This window comes from Lithobates pipiens, unplaced genomic scaffold (assembly GCF_037356315.1).
Source record: "Lithobates pipiens isolate NorthernLeopardFrog02 unplaced genomic scaffold, aLitPip1_a1.2 Scaffold_18, whole genome shotgun sequence".
Taxonomy (NCBI): Eukaryota; Metazoa; Chordata; class Amphibia; order Anura; family Ranidae; genus Lithobates; species Lithobates pipiens.
The window spans coordinates 639881412-639906856 of record NW_027507758.1 but is presented as its reverse complement, the minus strand read 5'-3'; the positions used below and the strand labels follow the sequence as shown (position 1 = coordinate 639906856).

General features: G+C 44.6%; 3 protein-coding genes and 1 long non-coding RNA gene across 4 annotated transcripts in view; 2 read left to right on the top strand and 2 right to left on the bottom strand.

Annotated features, from left to right (window-relative positions):
- LOC143989561 (uncharacterized) overlaps window positions 1–536 on the bottom strand; it is a 470483-nt gene extending 469947 nt beyond the window's left edge. Inside the window, exon 1 of the mRNA XM_077489741.1 lies at window positions 287–536. The gene's annotated coding sequence lies outside the window, so the exon portion shown is untranslated. The remainder of the gene's footprint in view (window positions 1–286) is intronic.
- Window positions 1–25445, top strand: part of LOC143986899 (uncharacterized) — a 549767-nt gene that overhangs the window by 247879 nt on the left and 276443 nt on the right. The window lies entirely within an intron of this gene.
- LOC143989936 (uncharacterized) overlaps window positions 1–25445 on the bottom strand; it is a 55490-nt gene that overhangs the window by 9922 nt on the left and 20123 nt on the right. The window contains exon 7 of the mRNA XM_077490207.1: window positions 20916–21975. Within this exon, the coding sequence (XP_077346333.1) occupies window positions 20916–21975 (1060 nt within the window). The remainder of the gene's footprint in view (window positions 1–20915; window positions 21976–25445) is intronic.
- Window positions 12135–15055, top strand: LOC143989902 (uncharacterized). The gene is made up of 3 exons (XR_013277095.1): window positions 12135–12270; window positions 14538–14666; window positions 14794–15055. It is a non-coding gene; the product is annotated as an uncharacterized LOC143989902 (long non-coding RNA).

The following is a 25445-nucleotide window of genomic DNA, read 5'->3' as shown; positions in this document are numbered from 1 at the left end:
GTGGTCACTGCCGGATAAAAGTCACTCCATCAGCAGCTGCAGCCAATAGCTTCATCACTGATCTGTGTATTCTGAGAGCGGAGGAGCGCCCCCCATTGTCAGAATACAATAGTGCAGCGGGAGGATTCCCCCATCCCCCTCCAATGTGTGGATGGGGGAATCACTTCTGTTTTTTCCTCTCATCCCCCTGGCTGAACGATAAAACTGAACCATGTATGGCCAGATTTGGAAGGAAGATATATTCATCATCAACTGATCCCCCTGAAGGGGTTAATCTGCATATTACCTCCTCTGCCGCCAGATCCAGCAACGTCTCCTCTCTACGTCTTATGAAATGGCATGTGCTCATTATCCTGTTTGTACCTGACATCACTTCCTGTCTGTCTTCCATAGAGACTTCCTGTGTGGGTAGAGGTGAGATCACCACCTTGTGGAGCTCAGAGGAACTGCAGCTCAAGAAACGTCTCGTAGTGTGAACACGGCCTTGGGCTGTTTGTGTATGTACTGTTAATATGGGATTGGGGCGAGACACCAGCTGCATAATAGGGTCATCTGAAACATGTAGATCCCAACCTACAAGCTGTTGCAGCTGCAATGCTAAAAAGTACATTTTAGAGTGTGGGAGTGTCTGTCCATTAAGAGGGCTAGGTTAAGTTTCAATTATTCAGTAGGGTCCGGCGATATCATTACTCCCAGATATTTAAAAGTGTTAACAATGGCAATTTGAGACGCCTCTGAAGGGAGAGGTGATACTAGTGGATCAAGGGGCATAAGTACGGATTTGGACCAATTAATAGTAAATGCAGAGAAGTGCACCCGAATTTAATAATGGTTGCCATCAGGGTTCGCAGCGAGCCACCGGAGTCCACCAGATATAGTAAGGCATCGTCAGCGTAGAGGGACAACTTGTCCTCCAGCTGGCCCCTGCGGAATGCCACAATGTCCCCATCATTGTGAATTAACATGGGAAGTGGCTCCACTGCTAGTGCAAATAAAAGGGGAGATAATGGGTAGCCCTGACTAGTACCCCGGTGTAATTGAAAGGGCAAGGAGAGGGAATTATTAACTCAGACCCTGGCCTAAGGTTCCGAGTAGAGTACTTTCACCCAGTTGATAAAGGCATTCCTCTAGGCTGAAGCCAGCCAGGATTTCACAGAGATAGGGCCACTCAACATTGTCAAAAGCCTTGGCAGAGTCCAAGGAGTGTGTATTTACTGTATATCCTTCCCCTTTCTCTCCTTCCTGTGTGTGTATGAAGAGGCGGAGCTCTGAGTGTGTATGAAGAGGAGGAGCCCCGAGTGTGTATGAAGGAGGAACCCTGATTGTGTATGAAGAGGAGTTCTGAGTGTGTATGAAGAGGCGGAGCTCTGATTGTGTATGAAGAGGCGGAGCTCCGAGTGTGTATGAAGAGGAGGAGCCCTGAGTGTGTATGAAGAGGCGGAGCTCTGAGTGTGTATGAAGAGGCGGAGCTCTGAGTGTGTATGAAGAGGCGGAGCTCTGAGTGTGTATGAAGAGGTGGAGCTCCAAGTGTGTATGAAGAGGCGGAGCTCTGAGTGTGTGTGAAGAGGAGGAGCTTTGAGTGTGTATGAAGAGGTGGAGCTCCAAGTGTGTATGAAGAGGCGGAGCTCTGAGTGTGTGTGAAGAGGAGGAGCCCTGAGTGTGTATGAAGAGGAGGATCTCCGAGTGTGTATGAAGAGATAGAGCTCTGAGTGTGTATGAAGGGGCGGATCTCTGAGTGTGTATGAAGAGGCGGAGCCCTGAGAGTGTATGAAGAGGAGGAGCTCTGAGTGTGTATGAAGAGGCGGAGCTCTGAGTGTGTATGAAGAGGCAGAGCTATGTGTGTGTATAAAGAGGTGGAGCTCTGAGTGTGTATGAAGAGGCGGAGCTCCTGATGGAACAGCGGTCGGAGGAGGAGTCTAGGAGGGAGATGACAGAAAGCGCAGCAGACTTACAGGAGTGAACGAGGAGGATCGCGTTCCTTTGCCATCGGAGGTGAGGGGAGTGTGAAGGATGTTGGTGACTCTGATAGATGAAAAGCTGGGAATCATATTGCTTTGGTGAGAGGGGAAGCACCACTAAGGGGGCGCCCTCACCATCACGTGTGTAAGAGGTGGAAGAAGGGGTGGCTACACTACAGCTGCCACAGTTTGGAGCACCGAGAACTTTACACCTTATCAACTTTTCATTGATTGGTGGATTTGTTTGGAGCAAAATTAAGTCATTGAAATAGATGCAAAGTGGGCGTAGTGGACCTGCAAAGAACACTATATTGAGCACAAAATATTGTATGATTACATGAATTTGCACAATTTTTTAGTTTATTTAATATGGCAGCAAACATTGTAAGATTAAAGAAGTAGGTGCAAAGTGGAAGCAGTGGATCTGCAGGGAACAGCATCTTGAGCACAAAGCACTTTATGTTCTATATGAATTTGCACATGGATCAGTTTACTTCATTTATTGATAAACACCATAAGATCAGTGAAGTAGATGTAAAGTGGAAGCAGTAGATCTGCAGAGAATATTATTTGAGCCCCTAGCACTTTATATATGAATGTCTCCACATATTGTAGTGTATTTGTGATGATTTATGTGCACACACAATAGGACAGCGCTGTGACACATAATGCTCTTCTAGTTGATAAAGGGAACACTTACCTTTGTTACAGCAGCAGTCCGGTATAAGTTATTTCTGTAGGTATTTGAGTTGTTACACATAGCGCGGGTTTTATTCTATTTATATTAGGGACATAATTGCCCAAATCTGGGGAGCAGGAGCCATTTCCACCCTTTACTCTCGGCTGGGGCTCTTTGTATCCATATAACAGATGTTCTACATGACTAAATCTGACATCAATTTTACTGCAAAATCAAAGGGGCCAAAATGTCTCCCTTCCCCCGAGCAGTAATATATTTCTATCCCCCTTGGTGGAAGTGGAGATGACCCATCTGATGTGTTACACTATATGATTTATTATTGCTCTGTGTCTTTAAGCTCTGCTCCTTCCGGTCTAGCTGAACTCTCTCTCCCACTGTAGTTCTGTATATTCCCCTCCCCTTCCTGTCTCTGAGACATTTGCTCAGTATTTCACCATGTTGCAACATCTTTCCATGTGCCTTACAACACCAATGTTTTTCTACCTATGAATATCCATCATTAAACAGAACGTTTGAAAGGATTCATCGTCTGTCTCTCTACACAGTGAGTTTATTCATCGAGTTAAGCTGTCTGAATTGATGCAAGGAATACATAGAACACCAGGTCATGTAAACCCTGTATGACATTGGAGATAAAGTTTATGGCCTTGTAGTTGAGTCAGAACAGTAGAAAAACAAAGTTTCACAGCCTAGTTACGAGATTTCTGCATGACAGTGCTGCTACAGACAAGATTTACTGCCCTCATTGCAAGAAAGAATAAGTGAGCAGCACATAGAAGCCTCATAACCTGAGTCTAGGCTGCCTGGTGTCATCTTACAGCTCACACAGATCCTGCCTGCTTATCACTCAGTCATTATCTGCTATGAGTTACCACGACTCTCAATGTTAACACACAGCAACCCCAGCACAAGATCCTGAGCCAACTGAGTTACCCAAATGCTCAGTCAAACCAACTTGGAAAGTAATGGCTTCTGTCTAAGATTGACCCTAGTATATGAATGGGGACCTTGGATTGTGGGCTCCTTGAGGGTAGGGACCGATGTCAGTGTGCAATGTACAGGGATAGGGACAATTGTAGACACTAAGCCCTTGTACACACAGTCGGAGAATCCGTCGGAATGTGTCCTATCGGACTGTGTCGTCGGATAATCCGACTGTGTGTGGTATGCATCGGACTGATTCCGTCCGAATATCCGTTGTACCCTATTTTCCAACATGTTGGAAATATTTCCCGACCAACTGGGCCGATCGCACATACTCCAATCATGTGTAGAGAATTTTGATCGGACCAAGTGCCACGCATGCTCAGATCAAATTCCTACATCAAAGCTATTGGCTACTAGCCTGAATGTAGTCCCATCGTAACGAAATTCTGTCATCGCATTCTGAAAGATCCGATTTTTCGCCAACTTTGTCCGACCGTGTGTATGCAACAGTTTCGGACAAGATCCGACTGACAAAATCCGACGGATTTGGTTGTGGAAATCTCCGACCGTGTGTACAGGGGCTTACTCAGGTTAAACTGGATGGACTGGTGTCTTTATTCAACCTTACTAACTATGTAACTATGTAATGGAGAATTATGGAGCTTTAAAGTGGTTGTAAACCCTTACAACCAACTTTGACCTACAGGTAAGCCTAGATTAAGGCTTACCTGTAGGTCCAAGAAATATCTCCTAAACCTACATGGTTTAGGAGATATTTGCCGAAAGACAGGCACCGATGTCTACGGCGCATGCACCATAGACAGCGGTGCGCAGGCGCACTGAGCGCACCGCGGTCAACGGCAATATGCCGCGAGTGGCACGCTCCCGCCGAATGACAGCGGCGGAGCAGCGAGACCCACCGAGAAGATAGATGCGCCGGACTACAGAGGACAGCGGTGACTTCGCTGGCTCCTGTGTCAGGTAAGTGACACATAATGGACTACTATGCGATGTTATGTGATGCATAGTAGTCCATTATGCTTTACCTTTGCAGGGAATGAAAGAGGAAGTAAACTCATCAGGGTTTACTTCCTCTTTAAGAACTGAATTGTCAAATAGCTTGAAATTATTTTGGGAGAAGATTGTTTCTGAATCTAATATGGTGTCTGTTGAACGTGAACTACTGACACTAGAGGACACCATTAAACAACTTTCTGCCTCATCTGAGCTCTATCATTTTACCAGTAACAAGTTCATTAATGTCTTACAAAGTATGAACACGGAAGGTTCACTGGAGAAATTAAAGAGCTTCAAGGTTCTTAATCTAGAAAGAGACAGTTTTATCCAGCAAACCAAATTAAAGGCAGAAGCAAACATAGAGCTGCTACAGGACACTGCATCTCACAGATCTGTTTCCACCAGACGTTCTAAAAAGTCTTCTAGATCCCATAGTTCAAGATACAAGAGCTGAAAGAGCCTGGAGAAGCAGGCTGGAGATTGCATACCCATTGGTCAGATAGTCGAGAGGACCACCGGGCTGCAAACTCCCGAAGGTGACCCCCCCCACCCGAGACATGGGTGGGGGCAAACCTTCATGCGGTAGCACTTTTGTTCGCAGGCTTGCTAGGCTTGCGGTTCCAGGGACGTTTTTGTCCTTCCGTGGCCATCCTGTCGAGGCGGGGACGTTTAACCGAAGCTCCGGGCGGACGAAAAAGCCATTTGTGAGCGGAAGAAGAGGGCCCTTGCCTACAGCATGGCTCCTTAGCCTTCCTGGCCTGTGGGAGTAGGGTACTCTTACCACCAGTGGTATTTTTAATAATGTCATCCAAAGAGGCTCCAAAGAGCTGGCCACCAAGGAAGGGAAGATCAGCATTTTAACCAAATCAGGCACCTCAGCACCACTGCTGACACTGAAGCCCTGGATAACAGAGGGAGAGTATCCAGGGCCGCGTCACAAACGTACTTAAGGCCTTGCACTAGTTGCAAAAATAAAAAACTGCGCCAACCCTATAGTAAAAAATGTCAAAAAGTAATATCAAAATGAATAGACATTGACCTTAAATAATTATCACAATGAAAAAACACCTTAAGTGCATAAAAAACAAAACAATGTGTAAAGTGAAAAAAATATAAATCAAAGTCCATTCAAGGAAAGTTCCTGTGTGGATCCAAATAAGAGTTGGTGTCACCACGGTGATTTAAACACGATCCAAAAACTCATAAAAGTGCCCGTCACCGTACAATGAATGTGCTTACCAGAAAAATAAGCAATTTGGGCGTTTGTAAATAATCGATGGGTCCCGTCAAAAGATATCCTCCTTTTAAATGGGTCAAATCTCCATCTCCCAATAATGCCCTCCAGATATTAATGTGCCTCGTGGAGCTCAGTAATTCCCGAAAAAGAAAGGGGTTGTAAAGGAGGCACTGATAAACATTCCCTCCTCACGTTCCAGTCCTTTTTTTTCAGCTGTGCTCTAGATTCTTTGGTTTTTCCTAGTAAACTGAGCTCGGCTCATCACAAGTCCAAGGACGCGGCTCTCGGCGGAACGTTCTGTTTTTTATTTTTGCATATTTGTTTGGTGTTATATCACATCTATTGCTGCTGCCTGTTTCACATTTAGTTTATTTGCTTTCATGTTTCTTTCCTAGCGCGGAATAATTTTTTCCACTTGCACTAGTTGGTCTGCTAGTTCCACGCAGACAGGAGAAGCCTGTTGCTCTCCCAATTCGCAGTGCAACAGTTTTGCCCGCTCAGTGTCTGTGACACAAGTGCGGACGCCAGTACTGGTCGCACAGCAGACCCCACAACCGTAAACAAGGAACAAGCCACTGCCTCGGCCTTCCTGTCCGTGGGATCCTTAACTGCAGGAGTCTACTCTACCGGGATCGTGGTTACTTTATTTAACCTGGATACTGGGGGGTCCAAGGCAGGAGGAGCCAACCACTTCTTGAGAAGGCTTTCCTCAAAAGGGTAACACACCGCCATGGATTTGGGGACCGAAAAGGTCCGTTGCTGGCGACCCCATTCCTTGAAAAATTTACTTGTCAAAATAAGTCAGATACGGGAACACCTTAGGTGAACATGCTGGCTTGTGGGACCCAAAGGGGACCGCTACATCAGCAGAGGGATCTGCTGGCTCCTGAATCTTCAGGATATCACACACAGCTGGGATAAGTGCTCCAACAAGTGCTTTGTCGCTCACGGACCCGGATGGGGACTCATCCTCGCTGTCCGAAAGGTCCTGGTCAGCATCATCTGACAAGACAGAGCAAGGGTCACCATCCTCAGCAGGACCCGAAACTGTGTCAGAGCTCTCCCCGGAGGACGGGGGGCAGGGACAACTTTTTTGCACCCTTTTTCCCATGTGCCGCCTCCATCTTGGCAACGAACGAGTTGAGGGTGTCCATAGGCACTGCGCAGTCCGCAGGCGACCCGGTTGCAATTGCCTGAATTTCTGGGGAAGAAACACCAGTTTCTGAAGCCATGCTGACCCTACCCTGTCTGCCACCAGAAGGGGACTTAGGACAGTGACAGTCCCACCCTCCTTACTGTCGCTGGCTGAGGGGCTCTTTCCCGCTGGACTCACCACCCTGAGGAGTTCTGCGCTATTCAGCAGGTAGTGCCTGTAGTCCCTGTTGGCTCCCAGGTGTGGAGGAAATAGTGCTGTGTCGGTGGAAGGAGCTGCAAATGGCGCTAAAACCGCTCTGAAGCTCAGGCTTCAAGAAAGTGGCCGCCCAGCGTCCAGCACAAGGACATAAAACATCGAGAAAATGGCTATGAGGGCAGAGGAGCACATGTTGCCGCTAGAGAACACTCAAAAAACTAGTTCAGGCTACAAGAAAATGGCCGCTGGTGTTCTGAATTGGAAATCACCAGGAAAATGGCAGCTGAAGCCCAGGAGAGCATGCTGCCTTGCCCACACCTAAAATGGCAGCCGAAAACAGCTCCATGAGGTACAGGGAGAAATCAATGGCGGTGAGCACATCACTGCACAGGACATCAGCATGGCCTCACAGACACCTTCCAGGGGCATGAAAAACAGGACCCAGGACACAGCTAGCCAGCTCAACCCCCCCCCCCCCAGGTGAGAGCCCCCCGGAGAGCCCCTGCATAGCACACACACACCGCTCAGCAGTCACATGCAGCATCCCCCAAAGCGGGGAAGATAGATAGGGACAGGGAGAGAAGAGAGGAAGGTGAGGGACCCCCCGAATCAACCTCCCAGGGAATGCCCAGCTGCTCAGCCCTGCCAAGGCAGGGAGAGCTGTACTTACCAGTCCTGAAGAGCTGGGAGACATTCCATCAAAGACCCACTCACTGATCAGTACAGAGTGGCTGCTGGCCCGGCATACTGTGACGCAGACATCAGTAGCCCGGTCATATGTGTGCCCCGGAACATAAAAGCTCACCGACCACCTCTGGAGCTCAGGTTTCGTCGTGGCCTGCCTAGGGCGTAGCTGCGGCCTTCACACGCTCGATAGCCAGACTGGGGAGACTACAAGGATAAGGGTATCCAGCCTGTCCCCCATCCGGCTGTTGATAGTAAATCACAGGATCAATCATCTTGCGCAAAAAGTCATGCTTCTGAAGAAAAAAGCACGGACCATTGGGCCCACAGGGTTCCTAGGTCCTTCTTCACTAGGCAAAATAAAACTGATTGCTGCATGGCAGGCTGGAGGGTTGTTGCCCAAGCCCCTTGGGCGGAACTAAGAGTTCTGAGTGTTGTATTACAACTAATGCCTAGTATCTCCTAGTGTAGAAATGTAGAATAACCCTGTATATTACAATGAGGGAATTTCTGGTCTGTACCACGAGGGGATTTATTGATGTAAGTAAATGTCGGTTCCAGACATTGTATGTGGGGGGAATGAAATGATAATTAAAGGTTGGGATTAGGGAAGATTTCTGTAAGATTTTACACGGGAATGATCAGCGATCCCTCCAGAGACACTATGATGAGTCTCACAATAGGAGTCTGAAAGGGACTGGATTTGGGACATACTAAAAGGAATGACAGTAAGGAATGCCCATAGACTTTAACAGGGAGGTGGAATGCCCATAGAGAATAATGGAACAAAATGGAATGCCCATAGAGAATTAAAATAATAAACAAAATATTTAAATTAGTGACAGAGAATTCCTTTCTGTCATTCCTTTTAGTATGTCCCCTGGATTCTTGGGGGATAACATGGTGAACACAGGAGGGGGATTTTATCAAAAAGACGTCCAGCCATCCACCAGAGTATCTGTGACCATGACCCTGGCAGTGGATTAGCTCTTCTGCTCCTCATGTCAGACACTTTGGTACCAGAAAGTTTTATTGGAACTACCGTGTTGTGGATTCAGATATTTTGTCCATAGTGCAAACGATGCCCGATCATTTATTATTTGTAGAGTAACCCCAGAGCATTTCCGGATTTATGGGGCTGGAACATTCTCTACATTTTGGAGTTACGTTCTAGTAATATGTGTAATTGTATCTCTGATCACCTCCACACCAGTTATTGTGACCTAATCCCCCATTCAAAAATGTGATAAGTAGTCCGGAAATTAGATGTGTAATTTATGTACTTAGAGCTCCTGAAGGTGGATTTGTGTTGGCAGGCAGTGAAAAAGACTCACATGTGGTATCACCATACTTATAAAAGGTAGCAGAATGTGTTTTGGGGTTTAAGTCTAGGTATATCCATGCTGTGTGTTAGAAATATCTTATTTAACCACTTCAGCCCCGGACCAATTGTCAGCCTAAGGACCAGAGGTCTTTTTACAATTTCGCACTGTACTGCTTTAACTGGTAATTGCGCAGTCATGCAATGTTGTACCCAAAATAAATTTGCATCCTTTTCTTCCCACAAATAGAGCTTTCTTTTGATGGTATTTGATTGCCGCTGCGATTTTTATTTTTTACGATATAATAGGAAAAAGACTGAAATTTTTTTTAAAAAAAATATTTTCTACTTTTTGTTATAAGAAAAATCGAATAAACTCAATTTTAGTCATACATTTAGGCCGAAATTTATTCAGCCACATGTCTTTAGTAAAAAAAATGTCAATAAGCGTATATTTGGTTTGCGCAAAAGTTATAGCGTCTACAAACTAGAGTACATTTTCTGGAATTTACACAGCTTTTAATTTATGACTGCCTATCTCATTTCTTGAGGTGTTAAAATGGCAGGGCAGTACAAACCCCCCCAAATGACCCCATTTTGGAAAGTAGACACCCCAAGGAAATTGCTGAGGGGCATGTTGAGCCCATTGAATATTTTTTTTTGTCCCAAGTGATTGAATAATGACAAAAAATAAAAAAAGTTTACAAAAAGTTGTCACTAAATGATATATTGCTCACACATGCTATGGGCATAAGTGGAATTACACCCCAAAATACATTCTGCTGCTTCTCCTGAGTACGGGGATACCACATGTGGGGGACTTTTTGGAAGCCTAGCCGCGTACGGGAACCCGAAAACCAAGTACTGTCTTCCGGATTTAAATATAAAACGCTACCAAAAAAAAACTGTTAGCGATGGCAGGGATCAGGCCTGACTCTGCGAACGCTGCAGTTATGTGTTTAGTGTTTTGTAAGTGACAGTGATCGATCGATACTGCACTTGGGTGGGCTGGGCGGAGGAGCAAAACGCAGGTGCTAGCAGGTATCTGGGCTGATCCCGCTAACAATGCGTTTTTTGGAACCCTAAACTGCTGGGGATGCTAGTATAGATCTGATCAGATCGGATATTGATCTGTTCAGATACTATACCACTACGGGAGGTGTATGCTTTGCGCATGGGTGTTAGCGGTACTGGCACTAACCTAGCGCTGCCTGGGGTGACGCAGACCCTATCTGACCCTAAAACCTAATTGATATCACCTGCCGGGTGATCAGGGGGTTAAACCTTTATTGGGTAATAAATGATGGGTGCCCTAATGCTATAAAAAGCAAACTAAATAACCAGAGTCACCCGTAACACTTATACGGTGATCACTGGTGAAAGGGTTAACTAGGGGCAATCAGGGGGTTAAAACCTTTATTAGGTAGTATATGGGGGTCCCTGACGCTATATAAAAACCTGACGGGGAACCTAAATAACGAAATAACTAACTGGCTAACCAGCATCACCAGTGACACTTATACGGTGATCGCTGGTGAAAGGGTTAACTCTAGAGGCAATCAGGGGGATAAAACCTTTATTAGGTAGTATATGGGGGTCCCTGACGCTATATAAAAACCTGACGGGGAACCTAAATAACTAACTGGCTAACCAGCGTCACCAGTGACACTTATACGGTGATCCCTGGTGAAAAGGTTAACTCTAGGGGCAATCAGGGGGATAAAACCTTTATTGGGTAGTATATGGGGTTATCTAATGCTATAAAAACCTGGCGGTGAACCTAAAAAAATAACTAGCTACCTAGCAGCACCAGTGACACTAATGCAGCGATCAGAAAAACAATCGCTTAGTGACACTGGCAAAAGGGGGTGAAAGGGTTAACTCTAGGGGCAATCAGGGGGTTAAAAACTTTATTGGGGGGGTAGGGGGCTACCCTGGACCTAACACTAACTGCCCTGACACTTTTTACTGTCACAACTGACACTAAATGCAGTGATCAGTAAATAAATGATCACTGCAATCAGTGACACTGTGACTGGGAGGGGGAGGGGGGCGAGGGGGATCGGGGGATGACAGTGTGCCTATGTGTACCTACATGTCAGTGTAGTGTTGGTGCACTTACTATGTCCTCTCCTCGCAGTCTGGTCAAAAACACCGCCCCGAGGAGAATGACATCACTTCCTCCCTGCCTGTGTTTACACTACACAGGCGGGGGAAGCTTCTCATTCGCCAGGAGCGATCGAGAGGGGATGGCCAGAAACCAACGGCCATCCCCTCATCCCGGATCGCTCCTGAAGCGAAACAGACCGCCGCAGCCAGCGGGAGGGGGACCGATTGGACCCCCCACCCGCTGCAAGGCAGGCACGTACGGGTACGTGCTTGTGCCTGTACATGCCATTCTGCCGACGTATTATTACATGCGGCGGTCCTTAAGTGGTTAAAGAAATAAAGGTGCAGTGCTAGACCCTAATAGCTAAAAATCATAAAAGTCCATATCAATAAAGAACCAAAAAAGATGTCCAGAAGAAATAATAGTACATATAAATAGCAAATGCACGAAGAAACCACCACCGGCACCCAATCCCACTCCCTCTTACCCTCCACTCCAGACCCTCATAACAAAAGGTCAGATACGCAATGGGCAGCAATCCAGTGAAATCTCCATTGTCAATGTTTCCTCTCTGAATATCACAAGCGCCTCCACCAGGACTTTATCAATCTCATGCCAGAATGCGTGGCCATCTTGCTGGTTGGGAACGCTGGTTGTTTTTAATTAGACAAGCAAATTTACACTTCTACCATGTGAGTGTTATTTTTTATCATTTAAAGGGGCTGTAAAGCCTCATGGTTTTTCACCTTAATGCATTCTTTGGAGGATTGGATATATTGCCTTTTTTTTGCTTGCAGCTAATTCATTTTATTTTTCTGTTTAGCACTCACTTTTTATTGCAGTTTTGTTATCGCTCTGCCATACATCACAACCCCAACCTGGAGAGAACAGTGTTTTTGGGCATGAGAGAGTTTCTAAATTGGAAACCTGGTGGATCTATAAGGCTGAGACTTACACCGCATTCGGTATGAATATAGAATGGGATCTTAACACTTTTGTTAACAATGCATACATTTTGATAGCATGTGATATTGATATATCTTAAAAAGTACCATCTTGTTATAAAAAAAAATTATGAGAAGAAAGGAGAAACAACATTTTCTTGTAATATATGTGAATTAATAGTGCAATAATTTGGTCTTTTAGGTTTATTTATATAATTTTGTAATGAATTTGTTAGTGAAGTAACTGAGTAGTGTAATATCCTTTGGAACCGCAAGATGGCGATGTTTCCCGGTATGGTAGTTTTTATATTGAAATGTATATATTTTTAAGCTTTTTATTATGTGCAATATTCAATGTTTGCCTGCAAATGTATCTCTCTCACTAGAGATTTTAATGTATGAGGAGATAGATCTAATAATGTTTGTGCTGCTTCCGGTCATGGGAGCAGGCCTCCAGTGTTCATTTCGACACATGGAAAGCACCTCTAATTAGTATGGAGGTTTCCATGTTGTGGAGTTTACCTCAAGTTCCGGTATGTGGAACGCAATTTACAGCCACCTCTTTGCATATGCGTCTTGCATATATATAAGGCTAAGGTGTCCGTCTGACCACGCCCCTGACAATGTCATTTGATAATGAAATGCGCAGGGAGGAGTTGATGACGCTACTATATGCCGGGATGCTGTGGCCATCTTGCTGGTTGGGAACACTGGTTGTTTTTAATTAGACAAGCAAATTTACACTTCTACCATGTGAGTGTAATTTTTTAATATTTCATAAACCTCGATTGAGATCTCAACACTATGAGGAGTGTCTCTTTTGTCCTCCTATGAGATTGATAAAGTCCTGGTGGAGATGTTTGTGGTATTCATAGAGAAAACACGGACATTGGAGATTTGACTAAATTGCTGCCCATTGCGTATCAGGCCTTTGTTATGAGGGTCTGGAGTGGAGGGCCAGAGGCAATGTGATCGGGTGCCGGTGGTGGTTTCCTTACACATTTGCTATTTAGCTGCACTTCAACACCATTATTTCTTCTGGACATCGTCTGTGGATCTTTATTGATATGGACTTTTAAGATTTTTAGCTATTGGTGTCTAGCACTGCACCTTTACTTCTTTATATACTTGTGTTGATGTACAACAATATTGTGCTAGCAGCTTAACCACTTGCCACCCAGGCCAATTCTGACATTTCTCTCCTACATGCAAAAATCATAATTTTTTTTGCTAGAAAATTTCATAGAACCCCCAAACATTATATATATATATTTTTTTTAAGCAAAGACCCTAGAGAATACAATGGCGGTTGTTGCAACTTCTTATCTGGCACGGTATTTGCACAGCAATTTTTCAAATGCATTTCTTTTGGGGAAAGAAACAGTTGTGTACTTTTTAAAAAAAAACAGTAGTTATCCCAATGTTTTTGCATATTGTGAAAGATGAAGTTACGCCAAGTAAATAGATACCCAACATGTCATGCTTCAAAATTGCACATGCTTGTGGAATGGCGTCAAAGTTCGGTACTTAAAAATCCCCATAGGCGCTGCTTGAAATTTTTTTTTACTGGTTACATGTTTCGAGTTACAGAGGAGGTCTAGGGACAAAATTATTGCTCTTGCGCCAACGTTCGAGTTGGTACCTCACATGTATGGTTTTAACACCGTTTTCATATGTGAGGGCGGGACTTACGTATGCGTTCGCTTCTGCATGTGAGCACACGGGGACGGGGAGCTTTACTTTTTCTTTTTTTTGTCACTTTTATTCCTATTACAAGGAATGTAAACATCCCTTGTAATAGGAATATGACACGACAGCTCCTCTTTATAGCGAGATATGGGGTCAATATTAAAATTCATACAGACTAAATAATATACACTGATTTGGGTTATTTTAACCAAAGAGATGTATCAGAATACATTTTGGCTTAAATTTATGAAGACAGTTATTTGCAAAATTTTATAACAGAAAAGTAATTTTTTCAAAATTTCAGTATTTTTTTAATTATATAGCAAAAAAAGAAAAACCTAGTGGGGATTAAATACCACCAAAAGAAAGCTCTGTCTGTCTGAAAATAAATACATTGCATTGGGTAGAGTTTTACACGAGTAATTGTCATTCAAGGGGGCGAGAGCGCAGAAAGCTAAAAATTGGCCTGGGCAGGAAGGGGGTATAAGTGTCCGGTATTGAAGTGGTTAAACGTACAGCAACCCTCCTATTACACCCCCCACATCCTATTATTGTGTGACCAATACCATCCAAATAATTATTACTTTCATTTCCCAAAGTTATCCGTCTACAAGGAGACCTGTATAGATCAAATGACGGCACCAATGAGGATGGAGGAGGACCGGAGTCACATAACTGAGAAGATACTAAACCTCACCCTGGAGATTATCTACCTGCTGACCGGAGAGGTGAGGAGGATTCTGGGAGGTCACATGACATCACTCTTATCTCTATTAATAAAACACAGACCTGACCGGAGAGGTGAGGAGGATTCTGGGATTCTAACATGATATTCTTATTGGTTCCTCACTACAGAGATTTCCTCTTGTGAAGTCAGGTGATCATATGTCCATCACAGTGCCTCCATGTGACTCCCTAAAATCTGAGAGAGACAACATGATGGATTGACTTTTATCCGGCAGTGAACACACATGGATGGAAATGTGACCGATCCCTGCTGAACCAGCTGAATTTTCCGTGTCTCTATGGTCACCATAAGTGATTTCTTCCCCTCCCCTGTGTGGGTAAAGTCTACATCAGCCTTAAGTGGACTTTAATAAAATTGTGAGGTGAGGAGGATTCTGGGAATATCATTTGATTGTACTATTTGTGTTCAGATCTAGAGTTTTCCTCCTGTGAAGTCTGGAGATCATATGACCATCACATTGCCTCCACCTCCCTCCCTGATAGAATAGAGAAATACAAAGAAGATTCTAGAAGTCACCAGAGAGATGATGGAGGAGAGGTGAGGAGGATTCTGGGAATTCTGGGACATTATCCAGTAACAGACAAGGGATGTGTCTGGATGGTGACTGTATCATTGTGTGTGTCAGGTTCCTATAAGGTGTCAGGATGTCACTGTCTATTTCTCCATGGAGGAGTGGGAGTATTTAGAAGGACACAAGGATCTCTACAAGGACGTCGTGATGGACAATCAGCCGCCCCTCACATCACCGGGTAAGAGGAGACTTTATTGTAAAGGAGAGAGCAGTACGGAGGCTCCACCTAGATACCCCATCATCTGATAAAACACATAGAAACAATGTATTCAGTCAATTTCTATTTTTCGGCAAGAACTGACATCAATGATCTGTAAGGGGGGGGGGGGGCATTCTTCCCACTAATGATGACAATGTAAAAATGTCCTTCCCCCACTGATCACTGAGATTGGAGGTGCGCATCTTCACTGACCTCACGCTTAGATTAGATTAAATTACGATTATCATGTCAACGATTCGATTCTGCAATGCATCACGATGCATTACGATTACAGCGCAAGTGCGCATGGTTTTCATAAAAAAAAAAAAAAAAAAATTAAAGAAGTCACAAGAACTCAATTGTTTTAAATTCTATCTGTTCTTAAAAAAAAAAAAAAAAAAAAATAAAAAAAAAACACACTTCCTGCATATAGCAAAGTCTAAACACAGCAGACAACAACTTAAAAGAGCTCTAGGCTCTCCCCCAAAATACTAAAGGAGATGGTCAGAGACTGCAGACCTACTACAGGAGATGGTCAGAGACTGCAGACATGGTACAGGAGATGGCCAGAGACTGCAGACATGGTACAGGAGATGGCCAGAGACTGCAGACATGGTACAGGAGATGGCCAGAGACTGCAGACATGGTACAGGAGATGGCCAGAGACTGCAGACATGGTACAGGAGATGGTCAGAGACTGCAGACATGGTACAGGAGATGGCCAGAGACTGCAGACATGGTACAGGAGATGGCCAGAGACTGCAGACATGGTACAGGAGATGGCCAGAGACTGCAGACATGGTACAGGAGATGGCCAGAGACTGCAGACATGGTACAGGAGATGGCCAGAGACTGCAGACATGGTACAGGGGATGGCCAGAGACTGCAGACATGGTACAGGAGAATGGCCGGAGACTGCAGATCTGGTACAGGAGATAAGAGACTGCAGACAATAATGCAGAGTTGTGTTGTGATGAAGGCACATAGATTTGTCTTATATCATATGGACTTGTGTTGGGTTATGTAGATCAGCTGAATGGTGATTGTGACACAATCTGACAGATGGTCAGACTGGTAAGAGAAAGCAATACACATAGTGTGCGTCACGCCAGTATCATACTGGGAATAATAAGAGCAGACATTTGTGTTTTTATTTCTGACAATCTAATGATGTCCCCAACCAAGCTGTCATCACATTCAGGAAGATATCACACCATTCCTCCTGCCTATATTTCTCCTCCGTACATTAATCAATCCACTACATGCCCGGACTCCCCCATGTCCCCAGATCACAGCTTTCCCTTCTGTACTTGCATGCTGCTCTGCTGGTGCTGGCGGCTCTTCGGCAGGCCCCGGCTGCCGGTCTACCTGGTAACACTGTAAACACTGAGTGAGAAGGGTGATCTGCCTGCTCACCATCCCCCGATCTCCATTCCAGCCACTGCTGTTGGAGAATCTGACAGAACACCGGTGTTCTCACGTCTCTCCTGATGTCCGCAGGGAATTCTCAGGCCCGCCCACCGACTGCAGGCATCAGAGATTCAGAAGAGAGGTGGGTGGGGCTGACGTCAGGAGAGATGAGACATGAGAGCTGGAGAGAGGCAGGCGGGGCTGACATGAGGAGAGAGGCGGGCCGGGGTGACTTCAGGAGAGACAAGACATGAAAGGCGGGCAGGGCTGACGTGTGGAAAGAGGGGGGCGGGGCTGACTTCAGGAGAGATGAGACGTTAGAGGGAGAGGTGGGCCGGGCAATCACATGAGCGGCATAGAAAACTCAAACTGAGCAATGAGTTAATGCACGAAGCGCTCTCCCGGGAGGGCTTGAAATCAATTTTCCTGGTTGCATGCATCAATGCCACATCAGGGACACCCGAATCGCGATGCATCGATGCTGCGATTAATTTCAGCACCCCTAACTGAGATAAGGGAGTACATATAAAAAGATAAAAAAATATTAAGAGTACATATAAGATATACAACAATCAAATATGAAATCATAGTATATAATACATATACATAAATAACATGAGATAGGATAACAAAATTAAAACTAAATATATGAAAGAAGAAAACCATACTGGGAAATCATACATACCCCAAATGGATCTCGGGCTGTTATGATTCTCAACGAGGGGAATAAGTGTACCAGTAATAGAAAACTCACCTAATATATATATGTGACACTTAATTATATTGAACTTCTGTTGTTCAGATAAAAAGGAGCAGGTAATGGAGCATCAAAGTCCAGCCATAGGAATCGCAGGGTGAGCACCAGACAAAAAATGTTTCAAGAGAATTCCTACAAAATATATATGTGTATAATGAATACAGTCACAGGAAATATTCCTCCTGTATCATTGTAGAAAATATTCAAATTATGAAATAACTATTGCCAGGCGGAGAAAAAGGGGGGGGGGGGGGTTGAGGAAAGGGAGAAAATGGGAGGGGAGGGAAGGTGAAAAGGAGGGTGGGAGAGAAAAAAAAAAAAAGGGTGAAAGAAAGAGGAAGGGAGAAGGTTAGTGTAACTGAATTGCTTCCCTCACCACTTGAGTGCCTCCATCATATACCGCTTCCTCCAGTCTGAAGATAGATATCAGATAATATAGCTTCATATTGCAACCAAGAACTAGGCAGGACTCGTTTGGCTGCAAAGCTGGAACACATTTATTTGAACAAACTAACACAGAATATATATACACCATAGGAGGACATCCCCCTCCTGATCATATTACCCTAACAATACAAACTGCACACAGGAATATAATAAGAACAGACTTATACTATAAGCATTAGGTTAATTAGCCACCTAGATGACTCTGAGGTTTCATTCCAGGTCAGACTTGCCGACTATTACAATACTGAATACAGCGTACTGGACAATTTACATTATAAGTATAAAAATAACCCACAATGGTTTGCTTAGCAGAAAGACAAAAGGTCAGTTAATTAGCACAAATAACAATGTGTGAAAGACCATTAGGAGGCACACTAGACCTACTTGCAATAAACACATTATAGGAAGCAACCACAGACAGGTGGCTTGCTGATGACATCATCTTCTATGAGTCCCATAGTGTGGAGTAGGCTTAGAGTCCCAGAGTCTGTGTGTCTTGGGGAGACATGACCTTGAATCCAAACTAACACGACAACTCCACAGATTCCCTACGCATACACCTTCCCAAGAGTAGTGTTCCCTTAAATGCCAGGGCCCATAGTCAGGGGTAAGAGGCTTGCTCCCAGTCCTCTTCTGAAGCCCCCTATCCCGGCTAGGTCTGTCATAGTTAGTATTTTGAATTTTATACAATGGGGTAGGGGAAGCCAGTGAAGGGATTGGCAGAGAGGAGCAGCAGTCATGGATCGGTTAGTAAGGTGCATTAGTCTACCGGCAGCATTCATAATAGACCGAAGGGAGGATAGCCTGTGTAAAGGTCAGCCAGCAAGGAGGGGAGTTGCAGTAGTCATGGTGGGAAATAACCAAGGAGTGAATAAGATGTTTTGTGGGGTCATTAGTCAGGAACGGGCAAATTCTGGAAATGTTGCAAAGGTTAAAAGGGGGCAAGTAGCCAGTGATTGGATGTGGGGACTGAAGGAGAGGTCATAGTCTAGGATTACACCCAGCACCCTGGCATGTGTGGAGGGACCAATGGTTCTGCCATTGATCTTGATGGTAAAGTCATGGGGAGGAGTAAATATTACAAGCTCAGTTTTAGAAAGATTAAGCTTGAGGAAATGGTGTGACATCCACACTGATATGCCACTCAGTAAGTTTGTGATATGTGAGGAGATTGAGGGAGTAATAACGGAGGAAGATCTGCTCTCCATTATCTTCAGTGGAGGGCAGGAGGGACATGAGGGGTCTGGTTCTCTTTCATGAGACATGAGGAGTCTGTCACAATAAAATTCTATCATATTGGGGTTTATCGGTCCATTTAGTGATAGCAATAAAGTTATGAGGAAATTAAAGTTACACCCAAGCACTTAAAGAGGAAGTAAACCCAGATGCGTTTACTTCCTCTTTGATTCCCTGCAAAGGTAAAGCATAATGGACTACTATGCATCGCATAGTAGTCCATTATGTGTCACTTACCTGACACAGGAGCCAGCGAAGTCACCTCTGTCCCCTGTAGTCTGGAGCCTCCATCTTCTTGGTGGGTCTCGCTGCTCCGGCGCTGTCATTCGTCGGAAGCCGCGATGACGTCACTCCCGCGCATGCGCGCGGGAGCCGCCACTCGCAGCATATCGCCGTTAACTGCGGCGCGCTCAGTGCGCCTGCACGCTGCTGTCTACGGCGACAGCGGTGCCTGTCTTTCGGCAAATATTTCTTGGACCTACAGGTAAGCCTTAATCTAGGCTTACCTGTAGGTCAAAGTGGTTTGTAAGGGTTTACAACCACTTTAAACCCCCCCCCCCCCCCCAAAACTTTGAGTTCCTTCTTACTTACAAAACATAAACAACATTTTGCCAGTTCCTATATAAGAAAAAAAACAGATTGCACTGCATGTAGTACATAACACCATGCATGCCAGAGTGAGAGCAATCATTCTACATCCATTATTCTGGGTTACCTCAACACAGAGGAGCTGGAAAGGCTTTTAAAGCGTCACCTATAGGAAAATATTGAGTACCATTGCAATTATGCTCTAAAATTACACCTAATGTATTTCTTACTGAAATTTACCCTTGATAAACAACTGAGCTAATATCATGTGACATAAAAGATTGAGCTACCACTGTTTCATTCTCCAGGGCTTTCAGAAAATATATGTTTGGGGGTTCTACACGAATCTTCAGGACAAAAATGTACATTTTAACATGTGTGCAAAAAAATACAAGAACAGCTCTGCCAGTAAAAGGGTTAATGTGAGCTAGATGGGATCACTCTGCTGTGTTAAAAGTGTAATGTAACATCTCCATCAGTAAATTTAGCGCAATACACATTTATGGCCCCTAAATGGAGCCAATGATCATGTGAAAAACAATATGACCTTTTTCTTTTTTTTACATTCGTTCAACAATTTTTTAAAACAGACTGCTAAGTGTTTGTAAAAGCATACACCACAAAATGTACTCAGCCGATGAGAGGTACTGCTATCAATGGCCAACACGGTACAACACTTCATCCATGTCTTTGGTGATCTCTGATCTCCTTATCAACTGTTTCTTCCATGATGAAGATCAGCCATGGAGTATATCTGAGGTGTATATCAGGGTGTGCTTCTTCCCCACATGAGAGCTGTGATGTCCAGCAACATTCATATAGAAGACATTTCCCACACTCAAGGCACTAATACACCTCAAGGGTTGTGTGGGATCCCTGATGTACAGGAAGACAGGACTTCAGTGAAGAACAAGTCCCTCACTCAGGAAAGGAAAGTGGCTTCTCCCCCGTATGCAATCTCTGATGTTTGTGAAGACTGGACTTCTGTGTAAAACATTTCCTGCACTCAGGACAGGAATACGGCTTCTCCCCCGTGTGAGATCTCTGATGTCTGGAAAGAGTGGCCTTCATTGAAAAACATTTCCCACAACCAGAACAGGAATATGGCTTCTCCCCCGTGTGAGACTTCTGATGTCTGTAAAAATTGGACTTCACTGAAAAACATTTCCCACACTCAGAGCAGGAATACGGCTTCTCCCCCGTGTGAGATCTCTGATGCATGGAAAGCGTAGACTTCATTGAAAAACATTTCCCACAACAAGGACATGAATACGGCTTCTCCCCTGTGTGAGACTTCTGATGTCTGTAAAGATTGGACTTCTGTGAAAAACATTTCCCACACTCAGAGCAGGAATATGGCTTCTCCCCCGTGTGCAACCTCTTATGTTTTTCAAGAATGGACTGATTTGAAAAACATTTACCGCACTCAGAACAGAAAAACGGCTTCTCCCCCGTGTGAGATCTCAGATGTGTGTATAAATGCGAGGTCCGTGAAAAGCATTTCCCGCACTCAGAACAGGGATATGGCTTCTCCCCCGTGTGAGACCTCTGATGTATAAAAAGTTCTGATTTTTGTACAAAACATTTCCCGCACTCAGGACAGGAATACGGCTTCTCCCCCCTGTGCACTCTTTGATGCGTGTAAAGATGCGAGCTCCGTGAATAAGATTTTCCACACTCAGAACAGGAATATGGTTTTTCTCCTGTGTGAGATATTTTATGGTCGTCAAGTTTTGATTTAAAAAGAAAACGCTTCCCGCACTCCGGACAGGAATACGGCTTCTCCCCCGTGTGAGAAATTTTATGCACATTAAGTTGCGATTTAAAATGGAAACCCTTCCCGCACTCAGTACAGGAAAACCTTTTATCTGTTCGAAGGACGGCACCATCCCTCACAGTCTGAGGTTCCTCAGGATAAGAGGAATACGATGGTCCATCTACACTGTGTGGTGCCGGATGGACATTTGAGGTAGTCGGGTTTTCTCCTGGACTATACTGTGTGATGTCCTTATCTTCTACTTCACAGTCTGCAGACAAAGTGAGACAATCCTCTGAGGTTTTCCTCATCTCCCGTCCATCTACTAAAATAGAAATACAAAGATTATTACTAGACATGAGCTGATTGGTTCCCCTAAACCAGGACTCCGCCCACATCAGACAGCTTTGTCTCTGAGGATCTTACAATTCCCCCCTCAAGGTAACTAATAAATGGGTCCTCTGATCTCCTACCAGATTATTTGTTTATTCATGGACCTTAGTCAGAGAGTGAGGAAACAACGAGAACTGTCTTTTATAGGAGTGACAGTGATGAGGGGATTATAGGACGAGTGTCCCCTCCCCCTCTATCACTCATTGCCATCTTCCCAACACAAGAAGTCCTGACCTTCCTTATTTAGTCCATGATTTAGTCATGAATAACAGCGGGGCTGAGCCCCACCAGAGGTCAGAGAGTGAGGATGGGGGGAGAACAACCAAGATGAAGACTGGACTGATCCTGAAGACCCCCATCATTGGGTTATTGACTCCTCCCTCATTATCACTTTCTGTTTAAGTTTCCAAAGTTTGAGGAAGTTATCACATTATTATCACCATGTAAAAGTCTGTGCTCCAATCACATCATCCGATATAAAATGTCCAGCTGGTAGAAAATGGGTGTAACAAAAGAGAATACAAAAATTATAATATATAGCAGGGAGTAGAGGGGAGAGAGCAGGACTATGTAATGTACAACATATTGTACAAGATACAGCAGATAGGACTATATAGTATCAGAATGATGTAATGTACAACAGAGTATATAGTGCAGGGGTCAGGACTATGTAATGTACAATAAATATAAATATAGATAAATATATATATATAGATGGATACACACACACACACACACACAAAGGACTCGCCCTGGGACTCACAAAATTGGCAGTGAGGTGAGTGATCATAGGGGTCTGAATGTGGAACCCCATACTCACACCAATGGGCTGGGCCAGGTCAACAATCACCGACTCCACAGGCAGCGGCATAGAGTATATAGTGCAGCGGTCAGGAGTATGTAAAGTACAACAAAGAGTATATAGTGTAGGGGTCCTGGGATGGAACATCCCAATAAGTATGCCCCATTGAGTGACATTGGTGAAAGTCAGGGACCAGCACTGCTGGAGCTGAGGGACTCTCCTAGCTGTCAGGGGAATAACTCCTCCAGTGAGGGTGGGAGTAAAGCCAAGGGAAAAGAAAGACAGATTCCGGTGGTAGGGGACTCAATTCTTAGAAGGACGGAGAGGGCAATCTTTCACAAAGACCAGAAGCGCTGAACTGTATGTTGTCTACTGGGCGCTCGAGTTCAGCACATCACAGATCTGGTGGACAGATTACTGGGAGGGGATGGGGAAGACCCAGCTGTCATGGTGCACGTTGGCACCAATGACAAAATCAGAGGAAGGTGGAGTGTCCTAAAAAAATATTTTAGGGACTTAGGAGCTAAATTGAGGAAAAGGACCTCCAAGTTAGTATTCTCAGAAATACTACCGGTACCTCGAGCCACGCCAGAAAGGCAGAGGGTGATTAGGGAAGTAAACAAATGGCTGAAGAGCTGGTGTAGAAAGGAGGGGTTTGGGTTCCTGGAGGACTGGGGTGACTTCTCAGTCAGTTACCAGCGCTATATAAAGGGACAGACTGCACTTAAGTGGGGAAGTGCAGATCTGCTGGGGGTGAAGATGGACGAAAAGTTAGAGTGGCTTTTAAACTAGGCGATGGGGGGAGTGTCCAGAGGTAGAGATTGCCAGCATGGAACATATTCCAGAGGGTAGTATTGGGAGCATTAGGCCGCGTACACACGGGCGGACTGTTCGCCCAACTTTGTCCGCTGAACAGTGTTTCAGCGGACAGTCCGCTCGTGTGTGGGCTTCAGCGGACAGTTTCAGTGGACAGTCTGACGAACAAAGTTTTTTGGAATTTCCGTAAGACAGTCCGCTGAAACTTGGTTTCAGTGGACAGTCCGCTCGTGTGTAGGCTTGTTCGACAAACTAAGTTTCGCGCATGCTCAGAAAGGATTTACACGGCGAAGGTTGCATTGCAGTGTATTGGACGTCGTATTTCTCGTCCCGTCGTACGTGCCGTTCACGTCATCGCGCACGCTTTCAGCGGACTGTTCGTTCATCGTGTGTGGTCAAGTCCGTTCATGCAAATTTTGAGCGGACTGTTTGTCGGATTGTTTGACGAACAAAGTTGGGCGAACAGTCCGCCCGTGTGTACGCGGCCTTAGTGGTAGATTGACTAAAGCACCTAGACCCAAGGTAAGTATAGTAACAAGTCCTATTTGCAACCCCAGAGCACCCAATAAGGAGAAAGTATGCGACCAGTCTAAACTATGTGGCATGTTTACCAATGTCAGGAGCCTGGCGGACAAGATGGGAAAACTAGAGCTACTGTTGTAAGAGGAGGATTTAGATTTTTGTAGGAATTACAGAGATTTGGTTTGACAGCTCTCATGATTGGCTAGCAACCATTTAAGGGTATTCCCTATATCGCAGGGATAGAGAGGGTAAAAAGGGGGAGGGGTATGCCTGTATATCAAAAATGATGTACAAGTGAATGTGAGAGATTACATCAGTAAGGGAGGGGGTGGGATCCTTATGTGTAGAGCTACAAAGGTAGGAAACTAAGGGGCAAGTAATACTGGGAGCGTGCTATAGGCCCCCTAACCAGAGGGAAGAGGCAGAGGCAGACCTCCTATCACAATTTGGATTAGCAGCAAAAATGGAAAGTGTCATTATACTGGGGGATTTTAATTATCCAGATATAGATGGGGCGGAAGGAACCACGCATTCATCTACGGATCGCCAGTCCCCAAGTGTCTTGCAGGACAATGTCATGGGTCAGATGGTAAATGCACCAACTAGAAACAAAGCGTTACTAGATCTACTGATTACCAACAATATAGACCTGATCATGGAAATATGGGGCAATTTAGGAAACAGCAATCACAGGTCAATTCATTTTAGTATAAAATCAAATAAATAGGAAACATAAGGGGAAGGACACTAACTTTCAAAAAAGCCAACTTCCCTAAACTATGATCCCTGCTAAAGGATAATAATTGGGATAAAATATTAGGAACAGAGAATACAGGAGGAAAAATGTGTGTGCTTTAGGAGCATATTAAATAAGGCATCCCAATGGGAAATAATTTTAAAAGAGCTAATAAGTCTTGGGTGGCTTAACTCCAATGTAAAAATGCATATAAAAGCAAAGGAGAAGGCCTCCAAAAAATACAAGGCTGAGGGATCATCATCATCAGCATTCCAACTTTACAAAGAATGCAACAAGAAATGTAAGGGTGCAATCCGGGCAGCTAAGATAGAACACGAAAGGCGCAAAGGCGGAGGAGAGCAAAAAAAAATTCCAAGAAATTCTGCAAGTACATAAATGGTAAGAAAGGGAGGTCAGATCATATTGGTCCCATAAAGATAAAGGGAATCTGGTTACTAAGGATGGAGAGAAGGCAAAGGTGTCAAATTTATTCTTCTCCTTAGTCTTCACGATGGAATCGGGGGGG